Consider the following 18,761-nt stretch of genomic DNA (forward strand, 5'->3'; position numbering starts at 1 on the left):
GGCCCCCCTGAGCCTCCTTTTCTCCAGGCTGAGTCCCTTCCCCAGCCTCTCCTGGTGCTCCAGCCCCTCCAGGTCCTTCTCGTGGTGAGGGCCCAGAACTGGACACAGCCCTGAGATGAGAACCATGACCTGAAAACATCACTTGGGTGGAAGTGACACAACTACTCCACTTTCCCTAGTCTCACCTTTCCTGTCGGGTGTGGTCAGGAGGAGTTGTGGGAGCATAGCAGAGGCTGGGCTTTGTGCTTTGCACCAAAGAGGTGTCAGAGCCTGCTGCCTTTCTGAGAAATGAGTGACAAAGAAAAGAAGCCTTTCCCTGTGGCCAGCACTGGGACGTGGTGGTGCAGCCAGGGGCTGGGAAAAGTGAGTGGGGAAGGGGGAGATAAAGGGTGGAGGTGCTTTTCTTTGAGCCAGCAGTGCTATGTGTAAGTTGGTTACTCCAAGGGGAAATGAAAAGCAAAATGCAGGTTTCCAGAACGGGAGTTATAAAAGCCTCAAGCAGATGGGCAAAGAGTTCCATTAATCTTTTAATACCAAATCTTTCGTTAAGAACACAAAAATCTCTTCCACACCTGCAGAAATTGTTGTAAAACCTGCAGCTTTACAAACCCTGTTAAATCCTTCAAACTGTTCAAAGGGTTTCCTAATGTTATGCTAAAGGTAGAGTTTATTTCAAAGCAGAATAGTGGAGGACAATGTGGACCTTAATCATAGCCAGCAGTGTTTGGCTCAAATACTGTCAGATCCTAAATAAACGGCACAATCAATTTGTATTTGCATGAAAGCAGTTTTTAATATTTAATGTTCAACAGCTGAAGCCTTATTGTTGAATATATAAGAAGGAAAAGATTGAAACCCAATATATTTTTTTTTTATATATATAGAAAACCTGAAGGCAGGGAATGACCCCCAGGCGAGTTTTGAGGGTTCAGTGTCCCCTTTTTGCCAGTGTTTGAAATGGCTGTGGAGAGTGCACTTCTTACAGGTAGATTGCTCTGGGCACCTTTTGGTTTTTTTGGAAGTTCAGCATCTGTGGATGAGGTCAGACCCACCAATATTAAACCTCTCTGAGCCATGGAATATCCTGAGCTGGAAGGGACCCCCAGGGACCATCCAGGCCAACTCCTGGCCCTGCACAGACACCCCAGCAATCCCTGGGAGTGTTGTCCACATGCTCCTGGGAGCTCTGGCAGCCTCGGGGCCATGAGCAGGCTCTGTCTCGTTGTCTCTGTTTGAAAAGCCAGGTGTCTGCTGAGGAAGGCAGGAGCCTCCCCTGAAATGGGAAATGCAAACCCCCTCCTCTGAATTGTTATCATTTTGAAATTAAGGGGCTCTCAAGCAAAAATATGGGAATGGGAATAACAGTTCTTTACTAGGAAAACTAAAAATACAAATGTAATAGTACAAATGAAAAAAACCCTACTGACAGAGTCAGAACAGGCCCTGACACCCTGTGGGTCAGGGTGGTGGCACAGTCCCATTCCATGGGGGCTCAACCCTCCTGCAGTGCCAGCTGTGCTTCTGCTGGAGCAGGGATCCTGGACAAGGCTGGAGTTTTCCTCTGAAGCTCCAGGGCTGGTGGAGATGGGCCTGGGCTTCCTCTGGGAATGCAGTGGGGAAGAGCTGCTCCTCTGGGAATGCAGTGGAGAAGGCTGCTGTGGTGTCCCAAAATCTCAGATTGTATCCAGGTAGGAATGCTTGGCTCCTCCCCCTGGGCAGAGCATCTCCCATGGGATGATGGAATTTTATCAGCCATGCAGGGACACTCACTGGCCATGGACAGAAGATAATTAATAATTAATGGCCCATTAACAGGAGATATCTCCTGGAGGGAGGATTGGTTTGTGGAAGAGATAAAGAAAAACTGCCCAATGAACAGAAGAGAACTGCCCCACAGACAGGAATAGAACACACACCCCCATTTCCAGCCTAAGACACTCTCTGACTGTTTTTCCTGTCCCCTGGTGTGACTGTCCCTTTCCTTCTCTCCCTGCAGGTCACCCTGGAGCAACAAGTACGACCCTCCCCTGGAGGACGGTGCCATGCCCTCGGCTCGCCTGCGCAAGCTGGAGGTGGAAGCCAACAATGCCTTTGACCAGTACAGAGACTTGTATGTCAGTCCTACCCTCAGAGCCCTGTCTGTCTGTCTGTGTCCCCTGGGGCAGGCTGGGGGAGAGGCAGCGCTGGGTTTGTGATGCCAGACCTGATCAAATCTGTCAGCTGGTGCCAGAGGCAGATGCTGAGGTGCTTTCCCACCTCCTTCCTCCTTCAACAGATTGATGCTCTCTCTGTCCTGGCATGACCTGGCTTCTCTTTGATCTCTAATTCAGTCTTAAACCATCTGCATTTTCCATTCCCTCAAGGCTGTACTCTTAAAAAATCTCTGAGTGCTGCAGCAGCTCTCACATCTCCCAGTAAAACGACAGGCACTGAAGGCTGAAGTGCAGCACTTGGGCAGGGATTAGTGGACTTCTGCTGCAGGATGCTTTTTTCAGGCCCTGTCTTATGAAAGAGGTGTAAAACAAAGGAATTAACGGAGCGCGTGTGAGATCAATGGAGATTAGGCAGTGGCTTTTCAAAGCAGCAATAGGAAGGTGTCTGGGTGAGTTACCAGCTGAAAAAAATTTCTGTAAACTGGGCCTGCACTGGTCCTGCACTGCACTTAGCTCCACATCCTTGGGATGTGATCAGGTTCAGTTGTGGGCTCTCTACTCTGTGTTCTCCTAAGTAGTGCTGGGGTGGAAAGTGACGCTAAAACTATGCAGCAAGTGAGTGTTGCAAAGCAAAATGAACCAGTGAGTCCTTTCCTGGGACACTTTCTTAGGAAGGTGCCTAAAGACCATGAAAAAAGTGAACAAACTTCATTGCTGCTTCATGTTGCCTGAAAAGGGAGATAAAACACAGCCTTAGATGTAGTTTATCATGTTACAGTGCTGACAGAAGCATATTAAAAGGAACTTTTCTTGCTGGGTTCTGTGGCTCAATGTAAATGCAGCCTGTCCAAATGTGTTAAGCATCACACTTCTGTTACAGGTATCAAATTTTTACTTCTTTTGGTGCATTATTTTCATAGCTCTCCAACTTCTCTTGTAAGTAACAGTTGTTATTGGTATCTGAACTGACTGGAAAAAAGGAATTTTGCATATTCAGCAAAGCCAAATTTGCAGTTACTCCCCAGATGCAGAGCAGAACAGGACCAATAAGATTTTTAATACCCTGAGATGAAAATGAGGAGGTTTATGGAACCAAGGTTGTCTTTTTAAATCCCTCTCTGCTCAGATGACCATGAAGTCATGGCTGGATACAATAACTTCTTTAAACAGCTTGAATTTGCTGAAAGGAAAGCACAGGGCAGGTTTTTGACTGAGGTGATTCTGCTGAGCCCTGCTCAGTGTGGGGTACAGCAGTACCTTTATATAACAGTCTTCATGTATTGTGTGGAAGCAAAAGGTGATTTTGTTCCAAATTCCATCTTTCTGTGCAGGTTTTACAGGCAGGAATGGTCAGAGGGGACCCAGGAGGGATCACAGCCAGGAGGACAGGTCAGACTATGGGCACAGGTGCCAGCACAGAACACTTCTTGTGATCCCAAAAGTGGAGGAGGAAAAGAGGACAGGGGTGGCTTAATGTTTGGCTGAGCAGTGTAAAAAAATTGTGGCGTTTGTGGAAAGAATTTGCCAAGTTAAGGAAACTTAACCTCAGTGTCTGAAGGGTTTGTTGTGCTTAAAATCAGGATTTGTACTTCACCTCCAACAGAGATGTGGGGAGAAACAGGCTTTTGTTCTTGCAGTTGGGCTCTGCACTTTTCTGAATAGGACAATTGGATTTTTGTGTTTTGACAGCAGAAGCTTAATTTTTACTTGGAGACCAGAGGGTGGAAATTCCCTCAGTGCTGCTCTTGCCAGCACGTTGGGTTGGGAATGACTGCAGCAATTCCTCATGGAGCAGCTGCTGAGGCTGCCTGGGCAGGGCTGTGGTGGGAGGGTGGCAGTGCCAGGGATGTCACTCCATGGCTGCTGGGGCTGCCTGGGCAGGGCTGTGGTGGGAGGGTGGCAGTGCCAGGGATGTCACTCCATGGCTGCTGGGGCTGCCTGGGCAGGGCTGTGGTGGGAGGGTGGCAGTGCCAGGGATGTCACTCCATGGCTGCTGGGGCTGGGAGCTGACCCTGGGAATGCCTGTACAGCCAGCAGTGGGGCTGAGCCAGGCAGAGTCCATGGAGGTGTCACTGCCCTGGCAGTGTCACTGCTCTGGCAGCTCCTGGAGCTGGGGAGGGAGGGCCAGGAACCAGTGTCCTTCCCAATTCCAGAGCCAGGCACAGCAGAGCTTTTCTAGCACTGGGAGATACTTCAGGCTCTTTGATGGATTAATCAAAGAGCTGAGCATGCTGGCAGTCCTTAGGACTGTATCTTTTGTGGGAATTCTGGTTACTGTTAGCTGGGGACATCTATTCCAGGTTCACCCTCCAGGAGCAGGGATCAGTCTGTAGGCAGTGTGCAGAAAATCTACATTTTGTGTTGATCTGCAGAGGCTTTCATCATTTCTGCTCACTTTGGTGAGGTTGCCTGCCCACACAGATCCTTCACAGGGGACACCAGGCTAATTGATACTTCACATTACAAATTCTTTCTTTAAAAATGCCAGTTTAAGTGCAGTGGCTGCAGATGAAGAGGTTGAAAATGCTGCTGAGGGAGAAGCCTCAAACCTGACACATCAGCTCCTCACCAGCAGTCCCTTAAGAGGCTGTTCTGACCCTCTGTGGGGCAGATAATGTTTCTGAGCTGCCTCTGTAACCACAGCTGCTGTTACACGCAAGAGGGGTAACACTGGATACAAAAGTAATCACAGCACTCACAGGGAACACCAGACCCCAGCCTGCCTGAATTTCCTGGGCTGTTCAGGCATTTTATTCCTGTAATGAGAGTTTCTGCTGGGTTTTTCAGAGCAAGTAGTGGCTTTGTGTTCAGACTTGCTAGACAACTTCTGCTGTTCCAGGTTGCTCCAAGCCCTGTCCAGCCTGGCCTTGGACAATTCCAGGAATCCAGGTGCAGCCACAGCTTCTCTGGGCACGCTGTGCCAGGGCCTGCCCACCCTCACAGGGAACAATTCCATGCTAATATCCCATCTAACCCTGCCCTCTGGCAGTGGGAAACCATTCCCTCTTGTCCAAAGTCTCTCTCCATCTTTCCTGTTGGCTCCTTCAGGCACTGGAAGGCCCCAGCCAGGTCACCCCAGAGCCTCCTTTCTCCAGGCTGAACAACCCCAGGTCTCTCAGAGGTTGCTGTGCACAGAGCTCACTTCACTCCTGAGCTTCCAAACGCAGCTGGTGCTGGTCATCCCAGCATTGTAGATAAGTGGGCACTTGGAGAACATCTCCACCCCACTCTGCTCTCCCCATGTGGTCCCAACCTCCCCTGGATCAGCTCCCCTTTTACCTCCAACACAGAAAGTGCTGATATCTCACAGAATTCATCTCAGGCTTCTCCCAGCGCTTCAGATTTTTCAGTTCTTCCTTGTGTCAGTCCCATTTGGCCCACACACCTTTCCTTTTTAGATTTCTCTTTTCATCAGGTGTGGTAAGTCTCCACCTACGTTCAGTGAGTCACTGCATTGTATTTGCCATTTCCCAAGGGGTTGGCACCTGCTGTTGTGGGTGTTTTGAGGGAAACAGCCTGTTGTGGGTTTGTTAACAGTTTGTATGGAATAATCCAGTCAGATTTGCTTGCTAGGGACCTTAAAATCCATTTTTGTCCCCAAAAGCTTAATGGCCACTGAGTGACTGTAGTGTCAAAACAAGTTTGGGGGGGAAGTCTTGTAATATTGCATGTAATAAAATCATGTAAGCTGGAGAAGAACAATTCTGCTGAACCTTCAGTGCCTGTGAACCAGTGCTGAATTGGCATTAAGTGTCTGTTTTAGTGCAAACTACATTTGTATCTCTGGAGTTTCCCACCTTTCCTTTCTGCAGGCATTTGGGTTAAAGAGGAATTACACCAGGTTGTAGTTCTCTCTCTGTTCTCTGTGTTAAACAGCAAGCATGTTTCTTGGTTATCTGTTTTACCAAAAATCCATGTCACTTTCCCAAAAAACAACTGTTCCATTTCCATCTCCTGCTGCCAGGTTTAACTCCAGCAGTGCCTGGAGCTAATGCTCTGGTATGTTTGTGTTCAGTAGGTTATTATTCCCAGATGGAAGTCTAATATCTTACACCACTCAGTTAGAGCCTTGGCTTTCCACTTCCAATATGGTGAAGATAATTTCTTCCAACACATGGTTGTAATTTATTGCCCTTTGCTTGACGTGTGTGTGCTTGATTGAAATCAAAGCATAATGAGGACCAGGGCAGCTGGTTAAATCTCCCTATTTTAGATTCTGCCTTCCCTTGTTTTGGGTTGGAGATAATCAGGCCTTTAATTAAGTAATCTAATGGCTCTTTGTTGTCTGGAAGAAATAATTTCTGAAGTGATTAAATAGACCTCCCCTGGGAAGGATGCTGTTGATCTGTCTGCAAACAGGATGAGTTTTGGCAACTTGGGACTGGTTTAGTGACTGACATACATTTAGAAAGCTATTCCTCCTTTTTTCTGTGGCTTAAATTGGATTTATTGGTGCTTTTGATTTTTAACAGCTTTAAAAAAAGATAAAACATCATCTTAATCATTCTGCTCCTGAAAAATGTTTGTATTGATTAAGATTTTGAGTTTCCTGAACAGAGTGAGCAATGAAACCTTTTGAACTTCTGCTTCTGTCTCTGTTTTGATGTTGATCCATTTTCAGTTTGTTATATTAGAGCTCTGGACCAGGAATTTGGTAGGAGTGGAAGGAGGTCTGGGAGAGGATTGACCTCTGAAATGTCTTTGTTGTGTGTAATCCTTTTATTATTGAATTTTGATTGGAATCTAGTCCAGAAGAGTTATTCCAGTTTTGGATAGTGTTAGCAGTGCTGAGGGTGGCACCCCAGGCCTCTGCTCTTTGCAGTGTGGCAATTCCTGTCCTGTGGATGAACACAGGTGCTCTTTGCAGCCAGCTGAGCATCCACAGCCTTTCCCTGCTCTGGAGGAGGAATTCCCTGGGCCGTGCCTCGGGAGTGTGTGGGTTGAGGAGCCTTTGGCCAGAGCTTGGGCAGGTACAGCAGTGAAGTCCCAGTGACAGATGAGTTTGCCCTTTCATTTTTAGAGTGCTCAGGACTGAGTGTATTTTTTATTTTTATTACTCTGTTTAATCTCGTGGAACAGCCTGGCTTTGCTGGCCTTCAGGGATGTCTCATTTTGTGCCATCGTCTGTACTGAGCATGTTCAGATGTCCCATAAACTGCTGGATAGTTCAACTTTCTTTAACTGGATTGTGTGCTTGAACAACCTCTGGCCCTGCCTTAGTCCACTGGTCCTGATAAGAAAAAATGGGAGCCTCTGTTAGTGCTGCCCTTGGGCTGTAGCTGTTTGTGAGAACTGCTGCAGTGTCATCTCAGTTCTCCTTCCCTGACAGACCCTGAGAGCCTCGCAGTGGAGCTCAGGCCAACTCACAAAATACTCTGCACTTCTCACAGGGTTTGTAGCAACTGCTGCATTCATCTGTTTGACCAGCTTTGCTGTACTTTGTGCATCACATCCCTGATCCCACCAAGTAAAGAACAGATGTAAGAGGTGTGACCAGGGGGTTGCTTTCAGCACAGCCTGCCCTGGCACAGGGTGCCCAGAGAAAGAAACTGCGGATGCCAACAAGTCTGTTGGCCTTGGACACAACCGAAGTGTCCAAGGCCAGGTTGGGTGGGGCTGGAGCTGGGTTTGGCAGCTGTGAGCCCTTTATGAGCCCTGTGTCTGTGCTCAGATGCAAACCTGCTCTGCCTGAACTGGAAGCCCCTGGAAAGCTTTGAAGTGACTTTATTGCCATCAGCTCCCTGTTCCTCATTACTGCTGCAGCCCTTTGTGCTGGCTTTCTCCTGGGCATGGGAGTTCCTGGGGCTTGCACAGCCAGGGCCCTGCAGATTGAATCCAGATGGGTTTGTTGTGCATCCCAGCTCTAAGGAAACTGCTTGTGCATCCCTCTGCTGCCTGGGGATGTGCACTGTAGGGTGTGACATCAGCATTGTGTCATCAGGGAGATTCTTGCCTTGGGTCAGGCTAATAATGGTGAGATGAAGTCTCCTAAGACAGGTCTAAACCACCAGGACTTTCTCTGCTTTCATGTCTGTGTGCTTTTACAGTTACAGCCATGCTGTTTTCCCAAGGAAATTACTCAGATGTAGAAAACAGAGCAGTGATGGGATCCCCTCCTCAGCGTGCCCATAGGCAGCTCAGAACAGAATTAATATTGAAGTTGTTGATAAATATTACACAAATTAGAGAATCTTCATAGAAGAGAGGGGAAAATTAAATGTACTGGCATGCTGCAAAACTGAATCAGTTGCTTTTCATCTGATTTTTTTTATTTGGGAGTTCCATTTTGGAGCAGCTCTGCACACACTGCATTCTTATCTTCTGAATCGGAGATGTTGGGTGGAGAGGAGTTTTTCCCTTGGGTTCCCACAGTTCTCTGTAATTACATAAAAACTGAACACTTGGATTAGGAGGTCAGCATTGGTGATGCAGCACTGTCCTCAAACACTGCTCTCTGAAGGCTTTAAATCCCTAGGAAGAAATGACTTACAGTCAAAAATGAGATGAAATTTTAAACTGTCCGTTTATTGTGATCTGGAATTTTTGAACTGGTTGTCTCTAAAAATACTTTGTATTGTATTATTTACCTCACGCCCTCACAAATGTACAGTGTTTTAATGATGGAATTTGAAGTCAGAGTGACTTAAACAGCAGCAGCCTTCTTGTGGCAGATCTGATACAGAATTCTTCTGTTAGAGAATTGATGTCACATGAAATCTGCAGCCTCCCAAGATTTTGCCAAACCTAAACCACGACACAGAAGATTTCTGCTGCCTCTTGCTCTCCTATCCACGTTTGGATTTCAGCTGGCAGAGTCTGGAATGTGGCAGACTGGGGGTGGCTGAAGCAGTGTCTGTGCTGCCCAAGGATGGCCATGGGAGAAGGGTTTGGAAGCAGTGGGAGCTTCCTGCTGTTAATGAAGCAGGCCCTCGTTTGAACACGTTCCAGAGTGACCCCTTGTCCTCTCATTAGGTGGCTGATGGAACTGTTCCCAGGTGACTTCTCCAAAGGGATTTGGTCATTAATTTCCATCTGCCAGGAGCAATCGGATGGGAAGGAAAATGTGAGCAATGCACTTTTCATTAAATAAATGAAAGGTGCTAGAAAGCACAAACTGGGAAGTTCTGGGAGATTTTTGCCTTCAGGATCCCATTGTTTGGGTACTGTTTTCCTTCCTTGCAGAGTTCCTGCACTTCACAACTCTGCTGAGCAGTTTGAGTCATCCTATCATGGTCCAGATGTGTGCTTTTAAGTACAACTGGCATTGAAGTTACACATACCTAACTAGATTGGTATGTTTGCTCCAGGGGTTTTTGCACCTGTGTATGCTGGAAAGAATTCCTGTAAAATACCTGTACAGAGCCCCCAAGCATAATTTGGGCTGAGTTCATCAAGTGGGGTGCAAAATCCTTGGGCCATGCACAGACATTTTTACCTTCTTAATTTTAATCTCTGGGTGAGATTGTGGAAGGGCTCCGCAGTTGTGCTCCTGGGGCCAGGGAAGGAGAGAGGAGCTGTAAATCCCCTGGACTCACAGCACTGGGAGAAGTGTCACATCCTGCTCGTTCCTGGTACCAGCCTGTCCTTTCATTAAAGAACAGCAACAAGTACTTAGGGACAGCTGATCTCCTGAAGAATTTGTTCCTCCTCCTTGAAGTGTGAGGTTGCAGGGGATTTGTTGAACACCTGAGCAATGCTTTGGGTTTGATGGAAGGTGGGTTGCTCAAATTTGCCACTTCCTTCATATTTCTGTTGCAATTCCTGTGCTGGTTTGAGGTGCCGGGGAAGGGCTCGGTGTGGGAAGGGAGCTGTGCCACGTCACTTGCCACTCCAGTCTCGTGTTCCCAGGAGAGCTGGAATGTGCTTCCTCACCTCAGCATTTAGGAAAAGTTTTGGGTTGCTGTGAGACACCAGCTGCTCACACTGTGACTTCAGTCGTTGTCACTCTTGTAAAAACATGAGCTGAATGCTCAGTATTTTCCTTTGGGGTAGGATTTTTAAATGCCAGTTTTCTCGGAAGTCTGTTGATCTAAATAGCTGGAGACTTTTCCCTTCTGTGCTGAACTTCTGTAGCTGGAAGAAATAACTATGTGACCTTTAGGGAATAAAAGAAAATACATTTTTCTGCTTTAAATGAGCCAGTTTGAAACCCTGTGCAAGCCTTTGGAAGGTTTGCAGAGCCAGGCTGAGGTTCCAGGTGCTGGTGCTTTGGCATCAGGGGGTTGGGAGAGCCATAAGCCACAGACTTTTTGTCTCTGGCTCTCAGCTACTTACTGGAAAATACACAAATGTTTTTATGGATGAGCGATTTGGTTCTGAGGTGTAATTGAAAGTCAGAGCTTGTTTTTATTGCTGTGTGGTGGAAAGTCATTTTCTCCACACAGCGTCCAGGATCTCTTGGTGAGGCTTGGAGGAGAGGAACCAGAGTTATCAGGAGGGTCACAGGGCTTTCCTGAGCTGTCCTTCAGTGGTAAAACAAAGTGATTAATGTGCCCTCCTTCCCTGAGGGCTGGGCTGGAAGCTGGGGGATTTCCTCTATCACATCCCTCTTGAAGTTACAGCTTTGTTCTGGCCACAGCCTCTATTTCATGGGTACAGCTCCCGCTCCTTAGACAAGTTTCCATCCTGTGTCTCCACCCGCTTCAACTTCAAACACTTCATAAAGCTTTGGATCCCTCTTAGCTTAAATATTTTCTTTTATTCTTGCATTTGTAAAGTAGGTCAGTCTTAAGTGTGACATTTTTTGTATAAAACAGCTTTTTCCAGGAGTTCTGTGGTTGATGAGTAACAGATATAAAAATGCAGTGTTTGATCATGGCATTAAAACTATAATTGATTTTGAGTGAACTGCAGTTCCAAATTCTGTAAAGAGAATGAATGATTACTTTGGGCCTTATGCCTTTTAGTCACCTTCCTGGGCAGCTTTATAAAAAGTTATTTTCCCAGAGATAGAGCATTCGCTGTCCTCTCCAAGGACAGGGATGTCACTTGGTCTTGATGATCTTTTAAGGTCCTTCTAACTGAACCCAACTATGATATCATTTAGCAGTGTTTTCCTTGTTAATAAAGGAATTTGACAACCATAAAACAATTTGTCATTGTTTTATAACAAAGTTTTGTCTGTAGTTAAAGCCTGATTTATCTTGATTGAAACACCTGGACTGATCCGTGTCCTTAGGCAGAGAGCAGTGATTGCTTTGCTCTGAAGCTGTCCTTTGAGAATGGTTTGTCCCTTTGGGTGTGTCTGAGGTACCACAATAGGAATTCCTCCTACTTGAGGCCTCCTGAACATCTCAAAAGCATCTGCTGGTTGCTCGGATGCTTTGGCAGAGGGGTGACAAGAGGAAACGGCCTCTCAGGTTGTGCCAGGGGAGGTTTAAGTTAGAAATTAAGAAAAAAAATTCAGAGAAAGGGTTGTAAAGCATTGGAACAGGATGTCCAGGGCAGTGGTGGAGTCACCACCCCCGGAAGTGTTCAGAAAACCTGTGGGGCTGTGGGTTAGTGCTGAACGTGGTGGTGCTGGGCTGATGGTTGGGCTTGATGACCTCAAAGGGCTTTTCCAGCCTCAAGGATTCTGTGATTCTGGCTTCCAGAGAAGCCAGATTGCCTTCTCCAGCCACAGCTGTGCAGGAGGATTGGGGCCAGGGACATCCAGAACAGGACACTAAGGAAAGAAGTGTTTAATGCAGGAGCTGTAGTCCTCTGCTGCGTGTGACTGCCTTGCCCATCCGTTTCTTTAACAGAGAAGATCCCAGTTTGTGCCTTCCTGGGGCCTTTTCCAAGCTGGTTACTCCCCGCTTGCATTTTAGTATGTGCAGCAGTATGTGGTGAAGGGGTTTTTGGAGGAAGCCCAGCCCTCCTGCAGCAAATCCAAGTCCATGAATGTCAATTTAAATTCCTCCCAATCTATCATCCCATTTTCTATTATGGACCAATTAGCCTGTGGCACCTCTTTATTTTTATTTTAAAAAACCAGGAATGTTCCCCTCATATCCAACTGTGACTTTCTGAGGTTCAGAAATCCCACTTCAGTGCTATTTGAAGGTGAAATCCAGTGTAGTGATCAGTTCTATATATTTTCTCCCCGTGAAGGAGGAGGGGATTTTGGAGCCTTTGGATAATGTATATCCTGGCGTGCCTTGGATTCAGTTGCTGGCATTGTTGTTCCAGCCTCCAGTTCCTGGGCCTGGCCATGGCAGAGCAGCTTTATTGAAATTGCATGTTGGTATTTAAAACAATATTAATACTATATTTGATTCATTAGATCTCCAAAGGCACTTAAAGCGTTTCCATGTGTGCGCTGTTGGTTCTGGCGGGAGGTTCTTCACATGGTTTTATGTGGTTTCAGACAACATTTTAGCACATTCTTAAAATACCCACAAAAGCCTTTATGTAAAATCTCATAAAGGTGAACCACATAAAAATTATTTTTTTCCTGTTTCATGTCATTAGGATCAAAGTACAGTAGGTAAGAATAAATTTCCCAAAACCTTGTTTCGGTCCCTCTCTTAATTAATGTTTCTTGCTCATAGCAAGGTCATAAAGTGGGTAATGGGAAACTGTCTGTGCACACTGTAATGTTCTCAGCGACTGCCAGCTCATTTTGAGTGAATTCACTGATTCTGTATATGAAAAAGAATATATTATATATATTTTTTAAGCAATCTGACTCTGAGAAGGGACAATAACTGCTTCTCTCTGGCCTCTGATTCCCACTGCCAAAGGAAGGGTGGCTTAGGCTGGAGCTGAGGTTCACTGCAATTCCCATTAACTGCATTAACCAAAATCCATTTGTGAATTCCCCAGTGCATGTAAAAAGGGTGTTTGTTGGTTTGTTAGGTTGAAGTTGCCTGCTGGAAGCCTGGCTTTAGCGTGCCTGGGCTTTGCTTTTTTAACTGTGTTATCAGTGGTTGGCAAGTGCCCCAGGACAGTGGGTCCTGAGCTGCCTGGGCTGGGCTGGGTGAGGAGAGGCAGAGCCACCCATTAGAAATGAAAGGCTGTGGTGAGTTTATAGGAAATTGTCTACCCCTCCTGAGGTCAGCATTGGTTTGGTAAAGGCTTGGGTGTCTGCAGTTAAAGGGAATTGGGGCTCTTTGGTGACTCTGCCTTCTTGAAGCAAGGTATTGATGTGATCTGTGAGTGCAGAAAATGTGCTGGAAGCATTGGAATTGTCACTGGAGTTCATTTCCCAGTGTCTTTTCTCCTGGCTGCTGGCAAGGGGGGGGTTGGTGTGCTGTAATCCGCAATTCTCAGGGGTAATCCATGAACTCCAAATTGCAGTAAATTGACTTTTAAGCACCATTCACAACTGGAAGGCCCACTAGGCAGGAGGGAAGCACAGAGGTGGGAAGGTTCAATGATTTTTTCATGTTGGCTGTGAGGGATGATTTCCTCTCTCGTAGAAGAGGAGTGAGTGGTCACTCCCAGGTGTGTGTCAGTCAGAGGCAGAATGCAGATGGGTTAATCTGCCTGGGAGCTGGCAGTCCTGGCAGCTCCTCATGACTTTGGATGATGAGATTTTGCCCTCCTGCAGGCAATGAAAAGTCTGACTACCAACATTTTGTGTTGTTGATGAAGTTTATGAAGTTTCCTCCTTTCACATGATCCCTTTGTGCCATGGTCACCCCTGAGATGTGAGAGTTGTCTGCCATGAACCAGTATTTATTATTCCATTTTCCTTCATCCTCCTTATGGCTTTGCTAACCTGAGAATGGAAGGGGTAAAATGCTGTGGGTTGCAATTCCAGTTTTCTAGAAGACAGAATTACTCCTTTTGCATCTTTCTTCCAACAGTGTTGGGTTGTTTACTGTTATTTTATGAAGTGCATTTTCCATCTGCACCAGTGTCATCCAGAGGGAGTGGGGCTCTACAGATCCCATTGCTTGGTTGGTTTTCTGAGTGTACTTTCAGCAAAAGACACCTGAGATTGAGTTCGTCTGGCTTATTTTCTCTTGTTCCCCATATCTGGTGCTGGAATAATAAAGCCTCAACAGCATCTCAACGTTTCTGAGATCCCTGGTTTCAGTTCAGCTCCCTTTGCAGTAAATCAGTGTCAGCTTCACACAGACTTTGGAGGCAGCAACATAAAGTTGCTTACTTGCTCCCTTTTGTCTTAATTAGTGAACTTTGCTGTAAAGAACTTCCAGACCTTGCCAATAGTGAGGGAAAAGAGGGAAAAAAAGACCAAATTGTAAAATAAAGCCTTACTCTCAGCCCACTTTGTAGCTCGTGCTTTTACCAGCTGTTGTAGGTAATTGGAATCAGAGGAACTGTTTGCTCAAGTCCTGTAGAAATCTGTAAATAGCTCTGGTTGTCACCAGAACTTTATTCACCTTCAGAGAAATGTGCAGTTGTTTTGTAATTAAAGTCTCTGCATTATGAAGTGATTTGAACTGCTGCTTCTGGGTGTGTAACTGTGAGAGTGTGCTGTCTTGAAAGAAAAAAACAAATCTGTATTAGGACATAGAAATTCTGCTTATTTAAGATTATTATTATCGATATCTGCCTCTGGCTTGGGTCCTGCATGCTTTTAACTTGCCTTTGGGTTGCATCCTGCAGGTATTTTGAAGGTGGAGTCTCCTCTGTCTACCTCTGGGATCTGGATCATGGCTTTGCTGGGGTGATCCTCATTAAGAAAGCTGGAGATGGATCAAAGAAGATTAAGGGATGCTGGGATTCCATCCACGTGGTGGAGGTTCAGGTACAGCCTCTGGGGCAGCTGATACACCCCAGTGAAAACAAAACCTGGTTAATTCCAGACAATTACAGAGCACAGGTGTTCCACTGAACAATGCAATACTGTGTCAGGGCTGTAAACTTCTTTCCCTTGTTAATTTTTGAAAATGCCCCGAAGCAATTTGGATAGAGATAAGTCAGGGCTGTAATCAAAGAATCCCAGAAGAATTGAAAGTATGTTACTTTCTGTGCATGTGATCCTGAGATGGGGGGGGGTTAACATAAAGAGCTACAGATAAATATCACTAATTAGGTAATAAAAACAAGGTATTAGGAGGGTGAATTGGTCTAACTAGATTTGCTTTGGAAAATTAGAGGAATGTGCACACTTAGAATTGTCTTTAAGAGACTGTGCTGCATGAGTGGGGTTAGACTTACCTGGCCTGTTGCATGTGGGGTGTGCCAGGCCAGCCCCCATTTAGGTTTAGGAGGGATTTTAACCTTCTGCCTCTGTCCCTTTTTGTTCCCTTGCACTTGCAGGAGAAGTCCAGTGGCCGCACTGCCCATTACAAGCTGACCTCCACAGTGATGCTGTGGCTGCAGACCAATAAAACTGGCTCTGGTACCATGAACCTGGGGGGGAGCCTCACCAGACAGGTAAGGCTGTGTCCTGCAGGCCTGGGCAGCCCTGGCCTCACTCCACAGCCAGCAGCCCCAGTCAGGCACAGAACCTTGGTTTTGTGAGGTGTTGCATAAACATCTCTTCTCCTGCTGTTCTGCAGCCCAGTGAAATGGTGAATGCAGTGTGTAATTACCAGAAAGCCCCTTGAAGTGTGCTTGACACATTGGGGCTTGCAATTAAAAATACAAACCATCCAGCAGGAGTTCAGACTTGCTTGTAATTCTCAGTTTGTCTTTTGGTGTTCCTGAATTTCTATTCTTCCAAGCGTGTTGCGGATATTTTTATCTTGAAGATTTGCCCACTTTCTCACTGGAAGATTCCAGCAGGATTATAAAAATACAGGATGACTTCTTTTCTTACTCTCTTTTAAAAACCAGCTAAACCACGGAGAACAAACCTGTATTTTGCACTGACAGTAAGATTTTTTAAGGACATCAATTACATAGTCTCTTCCTTTAGTGTTTTCTCCCTGCAGTACCAGAACACCGATTTAAAAAAATCTCCTAAAAAATAAGATAAATCTGTCTTAAACATTTGGGGGGTTTGTGCCAGCATTAATGACTTTGCCTGCCTCCTGAGAGCTGCTTTTCACCAGGAAAGTGCCAGGCTGGCAGATCTCAGCAGTGCTGCAGTCCCTGACAGGCAGGATCTGCTGAGCTGGACTTCCTAGGATGAGGCTGCTTCTGCCCCACCACCTGCCAGAGGCTTCTGCCTCCCTGCTGGTGAACTGGGCTTGCTTTGGGCTGTGGAAGTCAGTGACTCAAGCAGAGTAATAAACTCTGGAGGACAGGAGGCACATTGTAAGGTCATGAGTGACTGGAGAGATTGGCAGCAGCTGAAACTCCTTTATGAGCCTTCCCAGGACACACTGGGGCTTTCCATACAAAGGACAATGCAGACTCTGTTAAAAACCTCATGGTTCTGTACAGGTTTGAGCCAGGTGAAGCCAAGGAGGGTCTGGGATTGCAGAGAGGCACTGAAACTGGGTTAGTCTTGCCCAGCTTGCCCCAGCCTGGGTGATTTTTCTTTCCGTGTTGTTGACATTGAAGAAGCTGATGGAAAAGCAAGTGAAGGGAAAAGGCATCTGGAGACAGTTTTGAGCCCTTTTTTTGACTCTTTTTGCAGTAATTACACCCGAGTTATGGTGACCCGGACAAATATTTAATCACAGGCCTTGCTAATCCTGTAAATCAGAGCTGTGAAGTGCAGGCCAAGGGCTTGACTCTGGCCGTGGCCTCTGGAGCACGAGCTGTGCCAAGGAAAACAAGGGCCTGTGCAGAATGGGTGTCCTCAGTACACCTTGGCCTGAGCTGCTGGGCCTTGTTTGGTTTGACTTTCCCTCTCAAAGCTTCAGTGGAGAGATTCATGCTTCTGTCATCATTTTAGCAGCAGAACATTGGATTCAGATGTGGTGCAGGAAGCCAGGGCCTGGTTCAGTGTCAGGAACACTGGTTGTGAGGATGCACAGCTCCTGCACAGACAGGAACCTGGGGCCACATCCCAGCCTGGGCTGTGCTGGCTGGGGTGGGACAGAATCCTGCAGAAAACTGCAGTCTCCATGCTGCCTCGAGGGTTCTGTGTGAGGAGGAGCTGCTTGTCCCCAGCTGAAGTTTACCTGCAGCTGGACTAAACTCCTGAGTGCAGGGCTTGGACTTGGCTCTAAATCCAGTGTGCAACATCACCCAAGCTCTGCAAGTTTTACTTCTCCTTTTTTCATCAGCCTGTTATGCAGCCTGCAGCAAACTGAGCCACCAAGAGTTGGTTTTAGTTACCTCCTGAAGAGCATGTTACAGGTTCACCTTGACAGGTCTCAGTAATACATTGAAAAAACTTTGTACATGGTTCATTTACAGGGGTTTGGTCAACTCAGCATTTAAGCTATTTGACCACCTTTGATCCTGAAATGAGAGTAGCAGATGTCCTTGTGTTTGAGAGGAAGCTTTTGAAGTGTTGGTCATATCCTGGCTCACAACCTGATGGCACAGCAGCCTCTCAGTGCTTGGAAAGGGAAGTCTGGTCAGAGCCATTCCTCCAAAACCAGTTTGGCCTCCTGGCTGCAAACGGGGCATTTTCTGAGTGCTGATGGAGGGATTAACTTGGTGGCCAGAGGAACAGTTCAGGGAGTGCCACGTGGTGGGGCTGAGCTTGGAGCTGGAATGAGGCTCTAGAAATAGCTGTTTTCTGCAGTCACTTCCTGGAGGTGAGGTTGTTGCCCTGCACCCCACACAACCAGGGGGTTTTGCTGCCTTTGTCAAGGCCATTTGGAAAAACTCTGCCTGTCTTGGAATACCCCCAGGCTCGTTCCTGTAAGGCTCCCACTTGGGCTATTCCTAAATGTTGCACTGAATTTTTGAGAAGGATTTTTTCTTCTCTCAAGACGCCGTGTTTGTTGCTGTGGCTGCCCCTGGATCCCTGGAGGTGTCCAAGGCCAGGCTGGATGGGGTTTGGAGCAACCTGGGGCAGTGAAAGGTGTCCCTGCTCGTGGCACTGGGGTGTTCCTACAGCTGCCTTGGAGCCACGTGCTGCTCCCTCCTGGGCAGATGCTGCCCAGGGGTCACATCCCTGGCCTGTGTCTGTTTTATTTTATACACTGGGAGTTGACATCTCTCTTGCAGTGCCTTGAACTACTTTTCCTTGATTTCCCCAGTGCAGTTTTTTGTCTGCTACAATATGAGTTGTCTCTGTTTCTAGGAAGAAACAAAGATTTTGCATTTGTGAGTGGACAGAATAAGGAAAAGGGGAGACATAGAGGATTCAGCCTGTTTTGGGAAGCTGAAAACTTCCCTTGGTGTAGCTTTAATTTACTTTACCTGGTGGGTTTTGGTATTTCAGGCAGTTCAATTGCAGAATTTCAGATTCTGTCCTGATCCAGTAGAGGAATGGGTGTTTATCCACACACAGGAGTGTGCAGCACAAACCCCTGTGTGTTGTCACATCCACTCCTTTATACAAGGAGTATGCATAATTGCTTTATGTATGTGCATGGATTCACTTATCTTGAGGGGGTGAGATCAGTTCTTAGGCAGCTCCAGGCACACAGAATCCATGGATTGTAATTCTGGCCTGGAGACTTTGGGAGAGTTAAAGCTGAAGTGACATCTTCACACTGGAACTTCATTAGGTCCTGCTGCAGCAGTGCCTCTGTGTGGCAGAGACTCTCCTTTGCCCAGGGGGAGTTTGGCTGGAATTTTTAGGAATAAATATTGTTCTACATAAATACTGCCAGGGAGGACGCAGGGAGCAGGGCTTGC

The 18,761-nt window shown here is 46.6% G+C and overlaps 1 protein-coding gene across 3 annotated transcripts in view; it reads left to right on the forward strand.

The window, feature by feature from the left end:
• CAPZB (capping actin protein of muscle Z-line subunit beta) overlaps positions 1–18,761 on the forward strand; it is a 66,448-nt gene that overhangs the window by 39,791 nt on the left and 7,896 nt on the right. For all 3 annotated transcript variants that reach the window (XM_053997841.1, XM_053997842.1, XM_053997843.1), the window contains exons 4-6: positions 1,997–2,110; positions 14,712–14,853; positions 15,369–15,485. In XM_053997841.1, coding sequence (XP_053853816.1) covers positions 1,997–2,110; positions 14,712–14,853; positions 15,369–15,485 — 373 coding nt within the window. The remainder of the gene's footprint in view (positions 1–1,996; positions 2,111–14,711; positions 14,854–15,368; positions 15,486–18,761) is intronic.

This window comes from Vidua macroura, chromosome 23, assembly GCF_024509145.1.
Source record: "Vidua macroura isolate BioBank_ID:100142 chromosome 23, ASM2450914v1, whole genome shotgun sequence".
Classification (NCBI taxonomy): domain Eukaryota; kingdom Metazoa; phylum Chordata; class Aves; order Passeriformes; family Viduidae; genus Vidua; species Vidua macroura.